The sequence below is a fragment of the Ursus arctos genome, unplaced genomic scaffold, assembly GCF_023065955.2.
Source record: "Ursus arctos isolate Adak ecotype North America unplaced genomic scaffold, UrsArc2.0 scaffold_6, whole genome shotgun sequence".
NCBI classification, from domain to species: domain Eukaryota; kingdom Metazoa; phylum Chordata; class Mammalia; order Carnivora; family Ursidae; genus Ursus; species Ursus arctos.
This window is the reverse complement of record NW_026623078.1, coordinates 49,648,923-49,671,479: the sequence shown is the minus strand read 5'-3', so window position 1 is coordinate 49,671,479 and position 22,557 is coordinate 49,648,923. Positions and strand designations below refer to the sequence as shown.

The following is a 22,557-nucleotide window of genomic DNA, read 5'->3' as shown; positions in this document are numbered from 1 at the left end:
AGAGACCACTGGCAGTTATCCCCCAATATCTTCCTTCCTCTCCTTCCTTGGTAATTCCCCCACTTTTTAACTGGACGTGTGATGGGCTGGAATAAAGACCATGGCTCCCAATCCTCCCTTGTTGCGGGTGTGACTACATGCTGGCCCGTGGATGGCAGTGGTCATGGTATGTACAATTTCTGAAAAGTGTCCTAAAGGAGGGAAGGAGGAACTGACCTTGCTTTTTGCCTTCCCACTGGCTTGAATGAGAACATCCTGGCTGGATACCCAGCAGTCGTTTTGAACCATGACCCACGATAGAAATGGAAGCCACACTGTATGGTAAAGCAAGGCAAAGGAGTGCAGGTCCCTGACCCCACCTCCAGGCTTCTAGAACGCAAGACAGAAATAAACTCTTTAAGCTACTGTTATTTCCATTTTTTCTGTAAGCTGGAATTGAACATTAGTCCTAATTAATAGACAGTTTCCGAGTCTCTCCTATTGAATCCATCCAGCACCAGTGCTGAATTCAATCTTCCCAACACACTATCATGCTTATCATGTTCCTGCCGGTGACTTCCAACTTCCACATGCCAACGGGATAAAATCTAGATTCCCTAGTTTAGCACTCAAAGCCCTGTCATCTGGCCCTACGTTATAATGCTGACCTCAACAACTCCCCCCACTACCCCACCAACACACACACACACACACACACACACACACACACACACACACTCACACACTCTCTCTCTCTCTCTCTCTCATTAACCCTTCAGTCCCATAATCTCATACCATGTCTCTTACTTTCTGCTGGTTGGATTGAATTTGTACCAACTGACACGTGGGTGGGTGGTCACTCCCTTTCAAAATGAGCTGTGATTGGAAAGAACCCAAACGATCCTTAACGGTAGAAGAGATACACTGCGGTAAAGTCACACGTGAGATATTATATAGCAAGAGGAGAGAATGCATTAACATCATACATTTACAAACATAATATTGAACAAAATAAAATTCAAAATGGACAAAACTAATCTTCTATCACAGGAATCAGGACAGTGGTTACACTCAGGTGTCTGGGCGCAGAAGGAGGCATGAGGGGGGTTCGGGGTGCCACCGAAAATGTTCTACTGATTCATCAGAATGCTGGCTACACATTCACGAAAAATAATCCTGCTGTATCCCTGCTTTGTGCCTTCCGAGTCCCATAATAGGGCCCTCAACACTACGCCCAGCCACCAACCTAACACACACACAAATACACACATACACAAACACACACACGGGGCTGAGACAGGAAGCCGGGTCCTTCAGGTGCCAAGATCGGTGTGTGCTCCGGGTTGTGCCCCCCCGCCACCTCTCTCCACTGACATCGTCACTACCACCAATTTCTGACAACGGCTCAAGCCTCTGGAATCCAGCCCAGCCCTGCCTTCCTCTCTGAGTCCCCTTCAGAGTCCTGCCAGGTAAGGCAGCGATGGCCGTCTCCCAAGCCACATGGCAGGGTTCAAAGATGACCTCACAGTCTGGAGCTCCAAGTGGCAACTGGTCCCTTGGAAGGGCCTCTCTGGCACTGTTTACTAGCAACAGTGACGACATGCTCCCCTCTTCCTGGCGCTTCAGGCTCCCTCTTACCATCACCCTCCTGAGCTATTCTCCCATGGTGTGAGACGGGGCAGCCCTCCTGAGCTTCCCTAAGGACCAGGAGTCCCAGGAAAGGGTTCTCTTGAACACGGTACTGCAGACCAGAGGGCAGGGGGTCCCGGGGAAAGTGCTAGAGACTCTCTGACCCACTTGACTGTCTTAAACTCCACCACTCACCCCTGAGTCTTAGCATGTCCTCTGTCACGGCCTGCCCGGCTTCACGCCCAACACCTGGTGCCCGCCAGCGCTGACACCCGTCACACCCTGTGGCCCGCTTGTCCTGAGACCTGAGCCTGTCTCTACCCCTTTCTCCAGCCACACCCCTGCCTTACTCCTTGCCTTCTTTTAGGCACCAGTCAGAGCTGTTTCGAGGAAAATTGTGGGATTTCCTTGGAGAACCTCCAAAGACCCTCTTATTTGTTTTCTATCTTTCAAGGAGCAATCATCTATTTCCTTTTCTTTAGATCTTGGGCCTCATTACAACTACCTCTTGCTGAACAGAGATACCTGGCATTTGCTGGTAAGAATTTAGGGCACGACAATCATCGGAGGGTATCTCCGAGGTGAACTCTGCTATGGCGTCTCCAGTGAGTGAACTCAGGCCACAGTGGCTCCAGTGTGCCTGCGTCTGGATGCTAGGAGCAAGGAACCCTGGAGCCCTGGTTTACAAAAAAGAGTCCTGGCCACTGGGAGGCCTGAGGCTGATTGCTACTGGCAGGAATGAAAGTATGGACCGGTAGTGAAGAGCCACAGATCTCCCCATTCTCAAGGGGATTCTAAGGGACCAAGCTTCAAGGGCTAAGAGGAAACTTTCCAGTCCATAAACCCATTTTGGTATCTTGACATGGTTTTATGAAGCTGTCCCTCAGAAAGCAGGCGGGGAGAGCTATGCAGGAGTGGCCTCCTGAACGGAAAACCCCAGTTAACTACATGTGGATTGGCTGCCACCTTCACGGCTCTGTGGAGAGGCTACCTTCCTGAGTTGGGGAGAAGGGGACTGCTCACAGGAACTCCTCGCTTTCTTTGGAAAGACAGGTAATGGAACTCACCACTTAGCTTTAGGATGTGCCTTGAACTGTTCTAAGGACTTTAATCCTCACAGCCCTGTAGGTATTATCATCCCCATCAGACGGATGAGGAAACTGAGGCATAGAGTAGTTGGGTAACTCCAAGGTTACCAACCTGGGAGCTTCACAGCCAAGGTTTGGACCTAGGCAGGCTAATTCCGGACTCCAAGCCTCTACCACCAGCCCCTACAGCCTCCCCTGCCCTGGAAGGCCCATTCAATGCACCGGAGGCACATGCATTCTGCTCACTGATGTATGACAATTGGGAGCTTGGTCATTTGGCTTAGTTTCAGGGTGGGGGCCTGTTCCCCAGGAGCTACCTTCCTGTGTGCGTCCACTCCTGGAGACCTTAACGACAGAGGGGCCCCCATTTTTCTGTCTCCTCCCCAAACTGTCCTGGGGGGGGGGGGGTTCCAGCAACTACCACAAAATGCCCTCCCCTTTCTCTCCCTTCTCCACAATGGAGAGACACCAGAGGGAGGACCAAGCACAAAATCCAGATGACACGGCATTAAAACACCGGCCGACCGAGGGGAGGACTCCGACTCGATCTGGCCTGCCAGTAGGACGGGAATCACGCGGGATGCAGGCTCAACAAGTCTCCCTCAGCCGGGGCCGCGGCAGCCCGGGTCCGGAGTCCCCGCGGCGGGGCACAGCGCCCCCACGGGGCATTGCGGACGGGCGGCCGCGCCGTGCGCCTCGGGCAGGGAGCGCGCCCCGTTCGCCGGCCGGGGTGGCCCGACTCCTCCCCGCCCGGGGGTCCGGGCAGCGCCGTCCTCCGCTCGCGCCAGCCCAGCGGGGTCGGGAGCGACGGGCCCCCGGGCCGGAGGGGGCGCCTGGCCGGAGGGGCCGCGCGGAGCCGCAGGGGCCGGGGCGAGGCGGGCGCGCAGGCCTGGGGGCAGTTCCCGCGTGCGCCCGTCCGCCCGAGCTCTGCGGGTCTGTCTGTCGGTCCGTCAGGCGGTCGGTCGGTCTGTCCGCGCCTCGGGACAGCAGGGCCGCGCAGAGAGCCCCGGCGAAAGCGCGCCCCGCGCTCACCTGCAGCCGCTGCCGCGGGCGCCTGGGCAGCGAGACGGGCGCAGCTACCCGGGTCTCCGTCGTCGGCCTCCTCGCGGCTCGGGGAGGCGCGGTTCTGCTCGGGAGTCGCTCGTGGGAGCCGCGGAAGAAACCCGAGCCGCGGCCGCTGTCTCCTCCTTCGCCGCTTCCTCCAAGTCCCATCCCAGAGCGCTCCCCTCGCTCGCTGGCTGCCTGCGAGGCTCGGGGCCAGCGCGGGAGGGCGGCGGGGAGGCGGCGCCGCGGCGAGGGTGGGGAGCGGGCCGGGCGGAAGGAGGGGTGTCGTCTTTGGGGATGGGGCCCGCGCGGAGCGGGAGCGGCCCCACCCTGCGGGCAGTCCCGGAGCTGGGCACCCTGGTCGTGCGCCCCGCCTGCTGCCACCCTGCTCCGCTCGGTCCCTCCGCCTGCCCAGGTGGGATTCGGACTCCAGGGGTCCGGACCGCAGACTCCAAACAACAGAGGCTTTGGGGGATGTGGCCGGGGGTGGGGCGGGGGAGAGCATCTCCTGAGGGAAGGGAGGCAAGGCAGGGGTACTCTATCCTGAACTTGGGGTCATGATCTGCAGGAGGCATCCATTGATGATGGGGATGAAGAAGAAGTGGTGAGAATTGGGATAATTGTGACAAGTGCCAGGACCTGTCTTGGCTGTGCCCAGAACACCCCACCAGTGCCAGTTTATATTAACAGAGCGTCCACTGGCCGGGGACCAGACCAGGCCCTGGGGTGGGGAGGGGAGTAAGGATGCCAGGACAGACAGGAAACAAAGCTCCTACTCTGAAGGAGCAGAGAAAGTCTAGTTCAGACAAGACTTTTGAAATTATGGGCGAAAATATTTGCAACTTTGTGAGGTGGGAGAACACGACTTTAGAGGCCCCGGCAGAACTTTGGAGGGATGCAGATGACAGGATTGGGCAGTGGCAGGGAGAGGGCCTCTTGCCACTCCACCATGCCACTCCTGACCAGCACGGGTGAGTGGGCAATGTACACCAGGCCAGCACATCTCCTAATAATGGCTCCAAAATTCTATCCCCAAACCACTAACCCAACACACCCAGGTCAGGTTTTAACAAGCTACAGGGGAGAGGCAGCAGAACTAATGAGTTTCAAAACCTTTGGAGGTGCCAGAGTCTGATCATTTAAGGGCTCTTGGCTGCCTTTACTCCTAACCATCACTCTTATTTTATGATCAAGTCGGTTTCTGGAATATAAATGAACACCACGTATAAAAATCAATTCCTCAGAAAAGCTCCAGGAGTGGGAAGTAAAAATTCCAGTCATAAAGCAAGGGGTTAATATACTCAAGCCATCAGGCAACTCCTTAGTGCCGTAATGTAGAGAAAGAATCTTGGCTTGGTGTTCCCTTGTTCCCCTAACCTGCACCTTAGGCCCACTAGGCACTCTTGGCTGCCTGCACAGATCAGAAATAGTTTCTTTGTATGTCTGTGGGAGGAGGTAGGGAGAGGTCAGAAAGCAGAGGAAAGTCTTCAGGAAATGTTTGGGTCTCTGAAGTCTTGGATCCCACAGAAGAAAATTCTTCCTGAGTCTGGGCCAGTGAAAATCCCTTAGGAGCTGGGGAGGTTGAGTTGCAGTTTATGGAAACTTGCATTTAAAATGTGTTGCCTTATTCCAAGACACCAGTAGGATCCAGTAATTTACCAAGAAAACAATAGCAATTCCGAAATCCTTCCAAATTTTAAGGAATTTTAAGTAACTGATTCCAGGGACTCTAGGATATGCCAACTAAAATGGGTGTCTTTCTCCAGGGAATTCTATTAGAATTCTTCAGAATAGGAAATCTCTGTACGAAGCACTCCTGGGGCCAAGTCAAATAGGTCAACGAGTTGTTCTACCTTGTGGAATAATCTTCAGGTCTGCCAGAAAAAATGAAGCATAAGTGAGCTCAATGTCCTGAAATATCAAGTCAGAAAAAATAATGCCTCAATTTCCCAGTTACCTTCTAGGTGAATGCAAGTTGACAACAACAGAGGCCCTTGGGGAGAGCCCAGATTTGCCTGTTCTGCCAGAGGCCTTGCTACCAGCTTAGTGAACAGAGAATCTTATTCAGAAGAAGTGTGGGTTTAAGATTTTCAGTTCTCATGCGAGCAATCGTATGCCCACAGACAAGAATGAGGGCCCGTAGTATCTGAAAGTTCAAGAGTTGGTTGGAATGGATAACTGTCCAAATTCATTACACCTGGTAGCTCTACCAGGTTCAAATCTCAGTTCTCTATCTCCACATGTGGTCTGTTATTGAATAAGGACTGGGGTGGGGGACATCATCTGACCCAGGCCTCACAATCATGACTAACCTCATAGAGACTTGTGACACAGGCATTCATCTGTTCCTTATAAACATTAAAGCTTTCTGTTTTGCTTCTTTTTGCTTCCTAGAGGGCAGATTGAAATGAGACTATTCACTGGGAGGGGACCAGACACCAAAGAGCAGACAGCTTGGTTCACAGACCCATGGGTGAGGAGAAATGTAGAATTGCAGTGTCACCTCACTTGCACTGTGTTTCTCAAGGTGACTGATGACGTTTGAGTCCCAAGTAAACTGCTGGCGCTCTCCCCTCTCTCATCAAGAAGAAGGGCTCCTGCCTTACCTAGGAGACATTCCCCCTTTGGGCCAGCTGCCAGTTGGTTGGGACTGGAGGTTAAGAGGGGAGCACGGCGAGGCGGTGGCTGGGTTTGTACACCAGCCCAGGGCAGTGCTTCCTCCTGGATGCCCCATCAGCTTGGAAAACCTGTTCCAGGTCCAGAAGTCCTTGAGGACAGGCTGGCTGATGGTACTGTTGTCCCTAGTGAAATTATTTCTAAAAAAAAATACTATCCCACCTTGGAAAGACAAGATGGAAGTGATCAGGAAAAAACTATAGCAAGTCAAAATTTTATTTAGGAAAACAATATACATTTCAAAGAGGACTCAAATGTTTGTATGGGATTGAACTTGGACCATTTGCTCCTGGGACCAGGGCTTCTGCTAGTTTTCAGATACTGCCCTATGCCATGCAGTGGAAGGGACTGGGCTGCTATGGCCTGAACCTGGGAGTTTGGAGTCTTGTAATGTTTGTGAAATCGGGTTGATGCGGCTACCTATCACAAATGAGAGAACAGCAGGGAGTGGGGAGTTTCAGTGCATAGGCAAGAGCGAGTGGAAATCTGATTTGTTTTCTTGGCTATTGGCACTGCTTATCTTCCCGGAGACTAGTTTCCCCTTTCAAGTGGAGGATAACATTGCTATGCATGGAAGCATCACTGTGCTGTTTCTTTCAACCTTAAACCTAGGAATTGGCACAAAGTGGTCTGCTATTAGAAGCCAATAGACTTGGGGCTCCTGGGTTGCTGAGTCGGTTAAGCGGTTTTCAGCGTTAAGTTCTGCCTTTGGCTCAGGTCTTGATCCCAGGGTCCTGGGATGGAGCTCGCATCGGGATCCCTGCTCAGGCAGGAATTTTGCTTCTCCCTCTGCCCCTCACCCCACTCATGCTTTCTCTCTCTCTCTTCACTCTCTCTCTCTCTCTCTCTCTCTCAAATAAATAAATAAATAAAATCTTAGGGGAAAAAAAGCCAATAGCCTCATCCCTGTGACTCTCAACTGACTACCTTCTCTCGGTGCCATTAATAAATCGATGTCTACATTGGTTGCCCGGCGTGAAACCAGACTGCACGATACTCAGGCAATGACTTTGTGTATCTGCCCTACAAAATCCTCCAGGAGGCTGGCAGAGCTCACACAGGGCGACTCGAGAATAACAAAACTATCAGAAGTCAGGACTTTTCCAGGTTCTCCCTTGCTGAAGAAAATAACTGGGATGTGGTTATTCCTGGGGTTCAACAGAAGGGGAAACACTACAGACAGTCCAGTGGAAAGAATAAGGCAAGGCACTTCTGAGAGCCACAATAAATCATAAGATGGGGAAAAATAAGACGTAGTGAAATAAAGTGAACAATTTCGTTGGGAGAGCAGGCTTTGAAAAGAAGCAATGGAAATGTCTTGACTCATTTAAAACAAGAATTGACAAGGCAATTCCCAAGTACAGAAAATGCCAGAACATTACTGGCTACATGTATACTATATGTGCAGAGAAAGAGGTTGAGAAGAGGATGCAGAAACCAGAGTTTTAGGGGCGCCTGGGTGGCACAGCGGTTAAGCGTCTGCCTTCGGCTCAGGGCGTGATCCCGGCGTTCTGGGATCGAGCCCCACATCAGGCTCCTCCTCTAAGAGCCTGCTTCTTCCTCTCCCATTCCCCCTGCTTGTGTTCCCTCTCTCGCTGGCTGTCTCTATCTCTGTTGAATAAATAAATAAAATCTTTAAAAAGAAAAAGAAAGAAACCAGAGTTTTAAAGAGTTGAAAATTTCTTTTAGTTAGAGCAAACTGTCTGAGACAACTCAGCAGCCCTGGCCAGGCCTGATGAGAGAGCCCTGCCTAGCACGGCCTCCCCTTTAGCATCCGCCTATGCCTGGGGGCAGAACAGTATTGTCAGAACCGTTCCTGAAAGTCAATTACAGGCACACCTCAGAGATGTTGTGAATTTGATCCCAGATCGCCACAGTAAAGCGAGTATCACAATAAAGGGAGTTGGGTGAATTTTTTGTTTTCCCAGTGCATATAAAAATTACATTAAAAATTTTTTTTAATTTAAATTCAATTTAAGTGATAATATACTGTATTATTAGTTTCAGGGGTAGAATTTTGTGATTCATCAGTTGCATATAACACCCAGAGCTCATTATTTCAAGAGCCCTCCTTAATGCCCACCACCCAGTTACCCCATCTCCCCACCTCCCTCCCCTCCAGCAACCCTCGGTTAAGAGTCTCTTATGGTTTGCCTCCCTCTCTGTCTTTCTTATTTTTCCTTCCCTTCCTCTATGTTCATCTGTTTTCTTTCTTAAATTCCACATATGAGTGAAATCATAATGGCATTTGTCTTTCTCTGACTTATTTCGCTTAACATAATACACTCTAGTTCTATCCACATCATTACAAATGGCAAGATTTCATTCTTTTTGATGGCTGAGTAGTATTCCATTATATTTCTATACCACATCTTCTTTATCCATTCATCTGTTGATGGACATCTGGGCTCTTTCCACAGTTTGGCTATTGTGGACATTGCTGCTATAAACATAGGGGTGCATGTGCCCCTTCGATTCACTGTGTTTGTATCCTTTGGATAAATCCCTAGCAGTACAACTGCTGGATCATAGCGTAGCTCTATTTTTAACTTTTTGAGGAACCTCCATACTGTTTTCCAGAAAGGCTGCACCAGTTTGCATTCCCACCAACAGTGTAAGGGGTTTCCCCTTTCTCTGCATCCTCACCAACATCTGTTGTTTCCTGAGTTGTTAATTTACATTATAGTCTATTAAGTGTGGAAAAGCATTATGCCCAAAAGTGTAAATAACTTAATTTAAAAAGATTTTATTACTAAAAAATGCTAACCATCATCTGAGTTTTCAGCGAGTTGTAATCGCTGATCACAGGACTCCAAAAGCATAAATGACAAAAGAAAAAATAGAGAAATTGGAATTCATCAAAATTAAAAGCTTTTGTGCCTCAATGGACACCATCTAGAAAAGACAACCCACAGAATGGGGAAAATCTTTTGCAAATCATACACCGATAAGAGACTTGTAGCTAGAATATATAAAGGACTCTTCCAATTTAATAATAAAAATACAGCCCAATTTACAAATGGTCAAAGTTTCTGAATAGACATTTCGGCAAAGAAGGTATTCAAATGGTCACTACGTAGGTGAAAAGATGCTCAACATAATTTGCCATTCAAGAAATGCAGATCAAAACAAGAAGACATCACTTCACACCCACCAGAATGACTGTAATAAAAGACTGGCAAGCGGTTCTGCCAAAACCTGTGGGCCAGCAGCTGCCCCTGCACCAGCCGCAGTCCCGGGGCCCTGCCGCGAAACAATGAGAGAGATGGTTCTCGGCAGGCTACCGCCCCAGGGCACTGCACAGAGCGCGCACTGCAACACACGCCCTTCTTCCTGTGAAAAAGGCCTATTTACTTGTCCTGGAACTTCGGCCCCTGGGGCAGACTTCAGGTTTGCCACACATCCAGAAGCTTTGGAAGTGCTCTCAGGGAATGTGGCTGGGGACACGCTCCCTTGGCATCACTATAGCTTGTCAGTACCACCCAGCAAGCAGCTTCTACACTTGTCTGGAACCCCAGTTTTTGCAGCTGTCACCAAGGGGGCACCTCGAGATCACCTGGTCTGGAGGCCAGCAGGGTTAACAATTGTGGTTTCATAAGTCCATATGTATTCGCACACCTTAAAAGCTGCTGCCTGAGGGACCAGCTTCCAAGCAACCTGAAACTAGGTGCTGAGGGCGATCCCTCCCTCTGGGACACTCACAGGTCTTGGCATTCTCTTAACAACTGGGACCTATCAAGAGGAAATCAGGCTGCTTAGACAATCACAAGTTTCAAGAGAAAACCAAAAGCTAGGACAAGGTTCAACCATCAGCTTCATCTCTTACACAAGACCACTCCTTCAAGATGGAGAGCTGGCTGTTTGATCTAATACACAAAAACACAGAGAGTCTAACACAAGGAGGAAACAGAGGAATGTGTTCTAAATGAAAGAAAAGACACAACTTCAGGAAAAACCCTTAATGAAACAGAAGTAAGTAATTTATCTGATAAAGAGTTCAAAGTCATGGTCATAAAGAAGCTCACCAAGCCTGGGAGAAGAATGAATGAACACACTGAGAACTTCAAGAAAGAAAAATCTAAGAAAGTACTGAACAGAAGTCACAGAGCAGAATACAGTAACTGAACTGAACATACACTAGAGGCACTCAACAACAGACGGGATGAGGAAGAAAGGATCGGTAATCTAGGAGACGGGGCAGTGTAACTCACCCAAACAGAGAAGCAGAAAGACAAGAGAATTTGAAAAATTGCAGATCATTTAAGGGAACTGTGGGATAACGTCGAGTGGAATAACATTCTCATTACAGGGGTCCCAGAAGGAAGAAGGAGAGAGAAAGGGGCAGAAAACTCATGCGAACAAACAATGGCTGAATTCACAAGAAAAAAGATGGGAAATAAGAAATGTTGGTAAGGATGTGGAGAAATTGGAACCCTTGTCCATTGCCGGTGGTAATATAAAGTGGGGCAGCCACCACGGAAAACATTTGGGCAGCTTCTCAGAAGGTTAAACATACAGTTATCACATAACCTGGCCATTCTACTCCTAGATATATACCCAAGAGAAATGAAAACATGCTCACACAAAATCTTGTACACAAATGTTCATAGTTGAATAATCCATAGTGGCCAAAACGTGGAAACAGCCCACATGTTCACCAAGTGATGAATGGATAAGTAAAATGAAATGGCACCTGCAATCTAAAGGAATGAGAGACTGATATATGCTGCAAAATGACTAAACCTTGAAAACATGCCAAGGATAAGAGCCAATCACCAAAGACCACTTATACGATTCTATGTCCAGAATAGGCAAAGCCATTAGAGAGAAATACATTGCCTTGAGCTGGGAAGGTTAGGGGTGGGGAGTGACCATTTACGGGTATGCAGTTTCTTTTGGGGGTAATGAACATGTTCTAAACTGATTGTGGGGAGGGTTGTACAACTCTGAGTAATATTCACCACCATTAAATTGCAGGCTTTGGATTGGTGAATTGTATGGCATGTGAGTTACATATTTCGGTGTATGGGACTTATTTTAATGCCGAGTCTCCATGCAAACATTTCGGTCTCTTTTTGAACCAGACTGCTCTTCTTCATTTGCACACGTTTTGAATGCTCTTTTTCCTGGGACCAACCAGGTGTCTCAGACGCAGGCAGGAATGGCTTCGAGCTCCACTCCTCAGCTGCCCAGCCTGGTTTTTTTTCTGATTATTCTCTGGCTCTTGCTTTCCCCTGCAGGGCTCGCCTGCTGGAGGGGACTTCTGTACTCGTGTACAATGGTCCCCTCCACGGGGAAATTCACACGGCTTTACTAAAAGAATCTGGTGATATTCTTGTAAAGGCTGAAAGGCAAACACGCTTTATCACACAGTCTTTCAGGGGTTTTGTGTAAATCTGAACAGCCCAGGAAGTGGGTGAACACGTCAACTGTACTTTGGTGGCAGAGTAGCTGTTCAGAATTTTGCCCTGTATACCCAAGGCCTCAGAATTCCGTAAGGTCTCAGATTTGGTCACTGAGTGCTCTAACAATATACTGATCTACTGGGAAGGGAAAAGACAGTTCCGAGGGAGAGGCCCATCTAGGGATTTCACTATTCATTCAGCGCCCTACTGAATTACGATCACATATAAAAGGAAATTGATCACAAGAATAGTGCGAGCTAAGAATGCTGTGTTCTCTTGATTTCAGACATTAGCCAGCCTCTCATCGTAGCTGCTCTTTAATCTTTCTTCAGAGATCAATCCTCTGATTACTGTATTGCTGTTTTTTACTTATCACCTTTACAACTTTTTCCTAGAAGTCAGGATGCCCACCCCCCAAATTACACACTACAGCAGCTGCTGCGTTGGTAGGGTTTTCTGGAGGAGTAACCCTGTTTCCTTGCATGTTTTCCCAGCAGGCTCTTCTGTGAGAAGTGAGCTCTGTGGAGCTTGAGCCCCACGGAGCTGTTCTTAAGAATTTGTCACAATTGGGGTTGCCTGTGTGCCTCAGTTGGTTAAGCGTCTGACCGGCTCAGGTCATGATCTTGGGGTCCTAGGATTGAGCCCTGCATCAGGCTCTGCTTGTCCCTCTCTGCTCCTCCCCCAGCTCATTCTCTCTCAAATACATAATATCTTGGGGGGGAAAAAGAGGGGCACCTGGGTGGCTCAGCCATTAAGCATCTGCCTTCGGCTCAGGTCATGATCCCAGGGTCCTGGGATCGAGTCCCGCATCGGGCTCCCTGCTCCAGTGGGAGCCTGCTTCTTCCTCTCCCTCTCCCCCTGCTTGTGTACCCTCTCTCGCTTGCTGTCACATAAATAGAATCTTTAAAAGAAAAAAAAAAAAAAGGCAACAGGAACCATAGAGCGTTCAGATGTGAGTTGGCTGGGTCACTGGACAGGCTATGGAAGATTGTAAAATGAATACTTCCAGACTAGTGGATCATAAAAGCTTCCAGAAGGGAGTTTCTCAAGTTGAGATCTCAAGGATGAATTGTTGGCTTTATTTTTTTTTCTTACGTTACTTATTTTTTAAAAGCCCACAAGTTTACAATGTTTCCTGGTGCCCAGATCATAGCGGGATTCACTGTGAAGCTGTTTAAGGAAGCTGGCCCTCACGGATGCAGAGGATCGAGCACCTTCAGTTCACAGGACAGAAGCCAGCCTACAGCCCCGAGGCAAAGAACTGCTCTCTTCCTTCTGCTTCTCCTTTAACACCGGCGTGACCATCGACACATTGACACAAGCTTCCTGGGGGCGGGGGCAGGGGCAGGGAAGGAAGGTGAGTCTCAAGGTCTCCAAATATTCCTCCAAGACAGTACAAACAATTTCAACACTGTTCTACTTACTTTTGAAAGTAAAACAATCTTTTTTTTTTTTTCAGATGTATTTATTTATTTTAGGCGGCTGGGTGGGGGTGAACGGGCAGAGGGTGAAGGAGAGAGAATCTCGAGCAGACTCCACAGAGCACAGAACCTGACCTGGAGCTCAGTCTCATGACCCTGAGACCACCACCAGAGCCAAAACCAAGAGTCAGACGCTTAACCGACTGCGCCACCCAGGTGCCTCTTCCTGAAATCTTAATATGCATATTTTCCTCAACGAAGATTAATCAGTGCAGTTTTAAAATGCAATTGCTCACTTAGAACCACGACTCTGAAAGGCCCACCGCATCTGATCTTCCTTCCTGCCTGAAGAAATTCTTTATAGTAAGAATTAAAAGCTGGCATTTGCAGAACACTTTCCGGTCTAATTAAATAGGAAACTGACAGCTTTACTTGTGTAATGCAAACCTCAAGATAAAGATCCACCCCAAGCTGACAGAGTTCACATGGCTTTGTATGACATGCTTGCCTTCCTGGGATACATTCCTTTCAATTAGTGGAAATCAACCATTGTTAGTCAGAAGTGAGAGGCATGTACAGAATTCTGGGATTCTAGAGGTCTGGAAGATACACAACACCCACTTACATGGACTTGATTGGCATTTAAAGCCTGGCTCTGCCAATAACTGGTGTGACTTGGGACCAGTTCTCTTCCTTTGGAAGTCTCATTTCCTCATCTATACAACGCAGATGTTCACACGTGTGAAGCGCTTAGCACAATGGCTGGCACATCGGAAGGGCTCAGTAATGATGTCATTCCACCTGATCAAAAGGCAGAAGCCACGATGCTGGAGGCTGATCCGATATGGCCAAACGGGGAAAGAGGAACAAGGCAGAGGACCTATGATTTATCTCCAAGTGGCATGACCGGAAGGATGACTGGGACGATGGGGAGGCCACGAGCTGAAACACAAGTCAACAGGAGCAGATTTGAGGAAAGGGAGGCCAATTTCCCATTTGGGGCACCATGAATAGGACATGTCAATGTCATCGAGACAGAGAAGACTGATAGCAGGATAAACGCAGGCTTAGAGATGCTCTCTTATTGAAGGGCGCTCTATGTAGGAAAGATAAATGTAATTTTAAAAGGCCTAAATTTCAAAGAATTAAAGAAACATCCAGTGAAAGTAAAATAGTGACAAAGAATAATTACGAATACATTCCTTTAGCTAAAATGAATACTGGGTAAAAAGCCACCATCTCACAAAGGCCACCACCTGGGGCAGAGGCGGATCTCCACCACACAGGACACAGGGTCCCTTGTGCTGTGGCTGGTGGCAAAGCACACGGATCCATGGTTTCCTTATCTTCTCACAGCTGGGGGATCCTTCAGGTGGAGACCACAGGTGGAAGCATTATTGGCTCTTTGGGTTGGATGTCCCAAATCTAGGATCCCAGGTATCCGGGAACTTACAACTTTTCAAGTCTGAGTAGGCACCGGGGGAGCTGGGATGCCACCGTACCAGCTGTGGGACTACCGAGGAGGAGACAGATGAAGACAAGTTCAATCTGGGCCTTTTCTGAGACAACTGTGGCTCAAACCCTGCATGCTGGCTAACCACGCCCAGTCCCCCTGGGCTCACACAGTTCTCCTCCAAGCCTGCCTCGCTCTGTTGCAGCCACAGACCCTGGCATCTGGGCACACACCAAGGAAAACCTGTTGTAATTTTATTTGCTGAGTTGAAGAGGTTCCCATCTCAATACGCTGACTTAATAAATAAAAACTGTGTTTGTACTGTAAATGACTTTTTAAAAAGCATGTGTAAGTTGTAGCTGGGATGAAACAAACTTGAGTCCATGACACGGTTTCAAGCCCAACTCCTCATTCTGCAGCAGCAGCTGTCCTTGCTAATTAGGATCACATTGATGGGTGGATAGTGCTAAGACTTTGGCCTTGATGTAATTTTTCCTGGGTCGGCCAACGACAGCTTCTCTGTTCTGATGTCTGGGTGCTACAGTCAGCAAAAGGCATATGCGTGGGCTTCTGGGCAGGTCACCGATCTGTTGGCTTCCATACTCCAGAGTCATTTGGCAGAAAACTTGGCCAGTGTGCAGAGACACTTTTAAGTGAATTCCATGGGTGTGGAGACATCCTTGCAAAGCCTCCTTTTTCCTTCCCTTCCAGTCCGAGCTGCCAAAAAACCCATTTTACCGAGCTCTAGGCACTGGGTTTGGTGCATGTTAGGTCTGAAGGTGGGGAGCCCTGTGACGGCCGAGCCCGCACTTGAGGCCGGCAGTCCCTTTGCAGGACCCTTTCAATACCCTGGAAAAGACACCTGCCCTCTCCCCTCCAGAACGTTAGAGACTGCCTACATAACCAGCAGCCATATTAGTGAAATTTAAGTCGGTTTCTAGATGGGTGCCAAAAACTACACATCTTTTTCAAGAAATGGAAATATTTTTACAGCCTCATTAGTGTTCCTTGATCACAAAAGCTCAGTTTGCACAGCAGGATTTTATTCTCCAAGGATGAGTATTTCAAATACAATACACCCCTCTATGGAGAAAACAACTCTAATGGTGACAGTGTCTATACAGATGGTCTAGTGAGATCATTACTAGGAAGTACCGTTGATTAACGAACTGAGAGTGAAGAGACACATGAAATGAGGTGTGGTTTGGCTAAGCAGTCAAACTAAACAAGTATTTAGGGCCAGGACAGACAGTAATTTTTAAAAAATAAATAAATAAAAATGCGGGGCAGAAAGGATGGGAGGGGGCAAGTTTCTTGCATTCTCAGGGGACAAGAAGACAGGGTGGGGGCAGGGACAAGGACACCAGACTTGGAGGAGATACTGCACATGAGGTTTGTGTTGGAAGAAGGTACAGGAAGGGATGGGCGAGTCTGTTGGCCTTAAAACTCCTCCATATGACTGGGCATTCTGGAAATCTGACCAGTTTGTTCAATGGAAGCTCGGTTCCCAGGGTGGACAGACCACATCGAAGCCAAAACATGTCAGCTTCCTGTTCCCTCTGGCCCAGAGAACAGACTCCAAACTCTCCTACGTAGGCTGCCTCTTGGTGGGTCCATTTGCACACCTTCTGGCACTGGGCTGAATATCCAAGATCTAGTCATAAGGATCTCGGGAGAGTGGTCAGACACGAGGAGGAAAGATGACTGAGGCGCTCTCATCAGTAAAGGGACCAAGAGGTGTACAGGCATGGGACAAGTGAGGGAATGACCGCAGAGAGCAAAATAGAAAACGGGGTCAGATATTAAAGTTGGATTTAAAATACATTTAAGAGAGGTATTTAACTGGATTAGCGATGAGATAAAGAGTGAATTGCTGAGTCATGGAATGGGCTCTGCAGGGTCATTCTAATCGACCATCACAACCTCCCTGCAGTGGGGCTGGGAGGGCAGCTCCTTACTCTGCGGGGTGATTATGGAGGCGGCTTTCACGCACAGCCTGGTTATGCCGTAGGTCAGGAGAGGCTGCTTTGCCAGTTCCAGATGGACCCCCGAGAATGAAGGGCTATCCCGGTGTCTGTGGTGTGGTCTGAGCATTACATGAACCGTATTCCCTCGGAGGACGCCACACAGACTCAAAATCAGTAGCCATGCGCCATTTTTCATACCACAAAAACTATTAGTCAAAGGGCTGGAAAATCACAGGGAGGTCCACACAAGCCACTGTGACGTCCTACGTGCCTTCCAGAGGTCAGTGCGACTGTCCGAGAGGGCTTTTCCCTTCCTACTACCTATTAATATTTTTTTTTCATTTACTTGTTTTATTGAAAACGGAAATCTAAGATGTACAAATTTCTCTTTGAAGTACTATGGCAGATTCAGCAAACACGTATAAATGCTATCATATTCTGCCCTTCCTCTCCCCCTTGTTTCTCCCCACTCTTCAGTCATACCCACAACACCATCACTAATCAAAAGATTGTTTTTTACTGAGACAGGAGAGGCTGTCCAAGATTTTCAACGTGGCAGTCTAGGCAGCAACCATTAATTGCTCAAAGTTAGTGGAGGGAGGACATTTCTTATGCATTCCTGTACAATAAGGAACTCAAAGATCTTGAATATGTGATCTCTGCCTGCACGTGAATAATTTAATCCAGAAGATCAGGCGTGTGTAGAAGGTGCCTAGCAAACTAGGTAGCACACCATAAAGGATGTGTAAATGGTGGAGTAAATACTACAGCATTTCCCACAAGGAAGAGAAAACTGGAGCCTGAGAGCATTAAAGAAATGTTTATCAAAGATGTAATTCTTCAGATGCACCATGGAGCAATTTGGAGAGCCGGAGAGGATAAAGGAGGAAATCCAGGGATATTGTATGTGGTTCTCAAATTCCCAGGTACTTTAGAATAAGGCAAGTACGTATTGTAAAAAGCACCTACTACCTATTAATATGATTAACTTACTGTGAATCTTATGGGCACAAAGTTTCCAGGCAGAAAATTTCTCAGGTTGAGTTTATAAAGAATACTAATGAGATATACCAAAAGGAATCACTGAGGCGGATTCTCAGGGATAAAAATCCCCCCTCCTACCTCCCTTATTTAATCTCCCTTGGAATGGAGGAAAATCCAAACTGCTTCTTAAAAGTACACCGTGGACAGAAAGCAACCATATGCAAAACAGCTGAGCACAGAGAGCTCGGTAGGGGTGCGGTTTAGGAATGTTAGAACCTCGGGTCTGTTCAGCTCCATTTCTCTTGGCCTAAGGTGCTCTGATTTTATCAGCACTGAAATAGAAAAAGAAAAAAAAATACATACATGTATATATATACACACACACACACACGAATGTGTGAAACAAGCTGTAAAGCTGCCTCCTTGAGCCGTATGTGGGTGGGAAGGGTCCCCAGGTACCATCACCAAAAGTTTACTTTCTCAGATGTGGGCAAATCTCACTTTAATTGCAAAGCCTCCATTTACAGCACACTCAAGAATGCACAAACAGGGGAGCTGTGACTTCTGAACACATGAATATGTAAAAGTTCCTTGAAATTCAGGGAGTCGAGATAAGAGCATTCCACAAGAAAAGCACTCCACCTCATTTTCCTGAAGACCGTTTTATTTTTGAACAGATGACTGGGCATACTCGGAATTTCAACATAGTAGGATGTACCTTGCAGGCAGAGAAGAAGAAAACCTTTTCTCACACTGTTAGGCAAATCCTTAGTGAAAAACGTCCTGGGTGGGCATGGGAAACCGGGAGGAAGGGAGCACCGGATACCATGCGGTACTAAACACATCCTTGCCACCCCTGTAACACAGGTGAGGACCCCCCCCCCCATGACCCCAGACACGGGGCATCCAAGGGCAGCCATCGGAGAGTGGTCGCAGTCACTGCCTGGGATTGTTGAAGGGTTTCAGTTTCACCCATGGACAAAATCCTTGAACAGCAAATACAAACTGTCATTGAATTTAAGTCATAAAGAATCTTAAGGAAATTCTTGTTTTATTTATATAGATATGGACTCCTGTTTCCTTCATTAGAGCAATGACCACACAACTGACATTCCTGCTCTGTAAGGTTTGAAGGGTTTGTTCAAACACTGGAACGGCTTAAGAAAAGCAGTGTCTAATTTTGATTTTATTTTATACTTTCAAAAGAGGTAAGAAGGAACAGAGGGACAAAGTGTGATTAATTCCCCGACTCTGAGGCCCAGCAGGGACAAAACCAGACTTCTCTGACGCCGGGCTCATCTAAATGGCTGGGAAGTTTCAATGCCTAGGGGACCCCAGGGAAGACAAGGGAAGCCCACTGCGCCCCACCCCCACACAGAGAATTCTACAGCGAGTCTATCACCGTGCTCTAGCCGAAGCGAATGCTTAAAACTAAAGAGGGTTTCAACTTAACATCTACATTTTAAAACTGGAGCATTTCAGCAACAAATAAGCTCCAAGAGCTCATCCCAGAAGTGAAAAGAAAGACTACTGCTCTGACGTCTGGAAATCAAGCTGCTGTTCTCAGTTCCAGCCCACTCGCAGGCTCAGGCAGACACGTAAGGGGGTGGCGGCTCCTTAGCAGCGCCGTTCACGGCGGCATCATCGTACGGGGGTAACAGCACCTGAGGAGAACAGAGCAGGCGAGGGTCAGTGTGTGAAGGTGCACACCCATCCCCCCGAGCTTCCACTTCGATGGAACTTGCATGCAATGAAACGTCGGCCATCACCCGTGCCAAATCTCAACTCGACAGCAAGCGGCTACACTTCGATGGGCCTTATTCTTGAAGGGGAAAATGGGAAGAGACTTTTGGCCTTTTCCAGGTTTCCCAAACCCTGCTCACATGTTCCTGGCTGTCAAGGTGCCTGGAGGGCCTCAGGGCTGTGTCTCTAGGACTAGGAAGGAGGAGACTGTCTCTCAAGAGGAAAGAAGGCTTCTCGGTGACGTCTACATGTGCACACGAACGAGGCGGGCACCTGACTGACCATGGGAACCACTCATGGTGAATCGGCCACATTTTCTCAGTGTATCCTTGAGTAACTTACTTAACCTCAATTTCTATACCTGTAACATAGGGATCCCAGAGAATGAGAGGTCACAAAGTACTCAGCCCTGCTTGACACACCCAAGATGGCTGATACTGTCTGTAGATGGCTGAAGAGGAACAAATGAGAACGAGAACTCGAGTTGATTGACAACCTTCCTATTCACATGCCAAGGGCAAAACCAAGTGCTTGGGATGGTTCATGAACTGCTGAACATTAGAAAACATGGACTGACTTTGGAGTAAAAAAATAAACCAGGGAATATGAACTCAGTATAATTAGCCTTTCTTCAGTCAGCTACAATTTATTATGCACCTACTAGAAGACAGGCATTATGGGTACAAGGTAATTAAGATAAAGGACAGTCCCTGCCCTTAGGAATTCAGAGATGAGATGAACTAAAACCTTACCACCTCAAGCGCTTTGTGGAAAGAGAAAGAACATTCACAAATGGAAAAGAACAAAACAAAATTATGGGCATCATTTACACTGAAGGTAAGTATTTGTCAATTTCTTGCATTTATATTTATTTATCCTTTTAGCTTCCAGAGGCACAAAACTAAAATTTTCTTTTTAAGTTTTCTGTTTTAAGTTTTTGTCATACCCTATTCCCCCAACAATACTACAGACACACACACACTCCTACCTCTCTAATTCAACACACTTGACGACCTATTCTTCTCTCCTCCCAGGCTTGGAGCTCCTGTTGGGCAGAAGCCCGGTCTTACTTAACCCTGGAGTTGGACCCAGTGCCCATTCGACAGCAGGAACTCTGATGTCGGTGGACTGAGAGAGTGAGGCATCGCCGGGGCTGGCCCTGGCAGAGTCTGTATGGTGCCTCAGATGGGCAGGTGCAGCCTGGCATTCTAGGCAGAGGACGTCGACACTGGCTAGGGTCCAACGAGGAGACAGAAATCACCCAGTCATTTGAACAGAGGCGGCTTCATAAAGAATAATTAACAGAGGACTGGAGGGGAAACCCGTAAAATCGGGCATGACCAACGCATGGGTGTGAACAAGATATGAAAGAAGAAGACACAGGGAAAATGACTTTAGGCGTCTCGGGAAGAGGGATCAGGCCCAGAGAGAAGAGGACGCGCTGCAGTTAGACAGGTAAGCACACAGGCAAAGGGAGGGAAGCCTGAAGGAAGAGCACCTGCTGGGACCCCAATGAAAGAAGGGCAAGGGTCAGAGCTTCCACCCAAAGGCACTTAACCCAGTATCTGGCAGCAGCATGGCCACGAGGGTCTCAGCGTGACTGGTGAGAAAAGCGTATTCTCTACAACAAAGCCACAGCTCCCCTCCCTGCATCTGCACACCGGTGCGTGCGTGCGTGCGTGTGCGTGTGTGCACATTAGATACAGTAACTTATAACCAGCGGCAGCAGCTGTGATCGACATTAGAAATATTAAATTTTGCATGACTGAGCTTCAGCATTATGCTCCTCAGCCTCATTAAACAATTAACAGATTCGTATCTACCATTATCCTTGAAGAGATTGTCCGAAAACACAGCGGAGCTACTTAAAAGGGAGTGAAATCAGCCACTGCATCCAATTTACTCTCTTTCCTGAGCAAAATACAACACTCAGAGTCTGCAAAATGCGCACAGAAGATTAAACACATTTTTTTAAAAAGAAAAAAAAGGACTGTAACTTTGCCTTCTGTTTGTCAAAATAGACTTGCTTTCACATTGTTAGGTAGTTAGTCACAGTTTCTTGTAATTTATCTTCAAACTTGTTTATTTTTTAAAATATTTTATTTATTTATTAGAGAGAGAGAAAGAGGGAGAGAGAGAGAGAGAGCGAGCAGAAGCAGGGGAAGCAGCAGGCTCCACGCTGAGCAGGGAGCCCAACGCAGGGCTCGACCTTGGGACCAGAGCTGCAGGCAGATGCTTAACTGAGTCACCCAGGCGCCCCTTCAAACATGTCTTAAAGTTTCACTTTACACTGGTATTTTAACAACCCAATATTGGCCTTTCGTCTCAAATATGCTATGGCCTTGGACCCTTTATCCAAAGTCAAGATGCCTGGTGACGAGTCTGTTCCTTCGCTAGGGCTTGTGACAGCCTCGCCTGTCTCACTTCCTCACCACCACATACTAAATGCTGACTGAAGAACAGTCTTCACACGGTACCTCACGCTCTTTTCACTGAAAGTCATCCAAAGGGAATCAAAGTTTTACATTCTGAAGGGACAAGGTCATCTTTTTTTAATTTAAATGATGTTAATATTATTGACAATTTCAAGGAAGGGTTGGTAACATACGGGCCATACTATTTCTATTACAGTCCGTCAATACTGACTAAAAACACTTCCCACTGTCCTTTTCTACTAACATCAATGAAGTACCTGGAAATCTGAGAAAACAACTGTAGGGTCAATTAAGATAGAACATGCCAGTTAAGATGCCACAGAACAAAACCAGTTCAAAGCCGATTATTTTGACATTTTCAGAAGTTGGCATTTAGTTAAACTCCATCTTTCAGTTTTCAAAATTTAGTTATTCACAGTGAATGGCTAAGAAATCATCTCTGAGGGCTAAGACTATAGGTCATACCCGACTTCACACTAAAGTCAGTGCCTGGTAAATGGCAGCTACTCAATGAGTAGGCGAACACAGACACATTGCAAACCTCAGCCACAGACCACTTTACTGCAAGCAATAGTCAATCCAGTGAACTTCTAATCTAAGCACAGTCCCTTGGAGTCTGTCTTAATAGGAGCTTAACAGAGTGACTGTGTGATAGTGTAACTTTCTTCCTTGCAGATGGAAAAATCGCTCTTGCCAGTGACCCCAGAAGACAGCTATTCGTTAGGAAGATTAG

General features: G+C 47.6%; 2 protein-coding genes across 3 annotated transcripts in view; both read right to left on the bottom strand.

Annotated features, from left to right (window-relative positions):
- The window catches only part of MATN2 (matrilin 2), a 126,830-nt gene extending 122,839 nt beyond the window's left edge, over window positions 1–3,991 (bottom strand). For both annotated transcript variants that reach the window (XM_026495671.4, XM_026495672.4), the window contains exon 1: window positions 3,729–3,991. The gene's annotated coding sequence lies outside the window, so the exon portion shown is untranslated. The remainder of the gene's footprint in view (window positions 1–3,728) is intronic.
- A 14,301-nt stretch (window positions 3,992–18,292) lies between these two features.
- LAPTM4B (lysosomal protein transmembrane 4 beta) overlaps window positions 18,293–22,557 on the bottom strand; it is a 71,327-nt gene continuing 67,062 nt past the window's right edge. Inside the window, exon 7 of the mRNA XM_026495675.4 lies at window positions 18,293–19,310. Coding sequence (XP_026351460.1) covers window positions 19,233–19,310 — 78 coding nt within the window. The 3' untranslated portion in view covers window positions 18,293–19,232. The remainder of the gene's footprint in view (window positions 19,311–22,557) is intronic.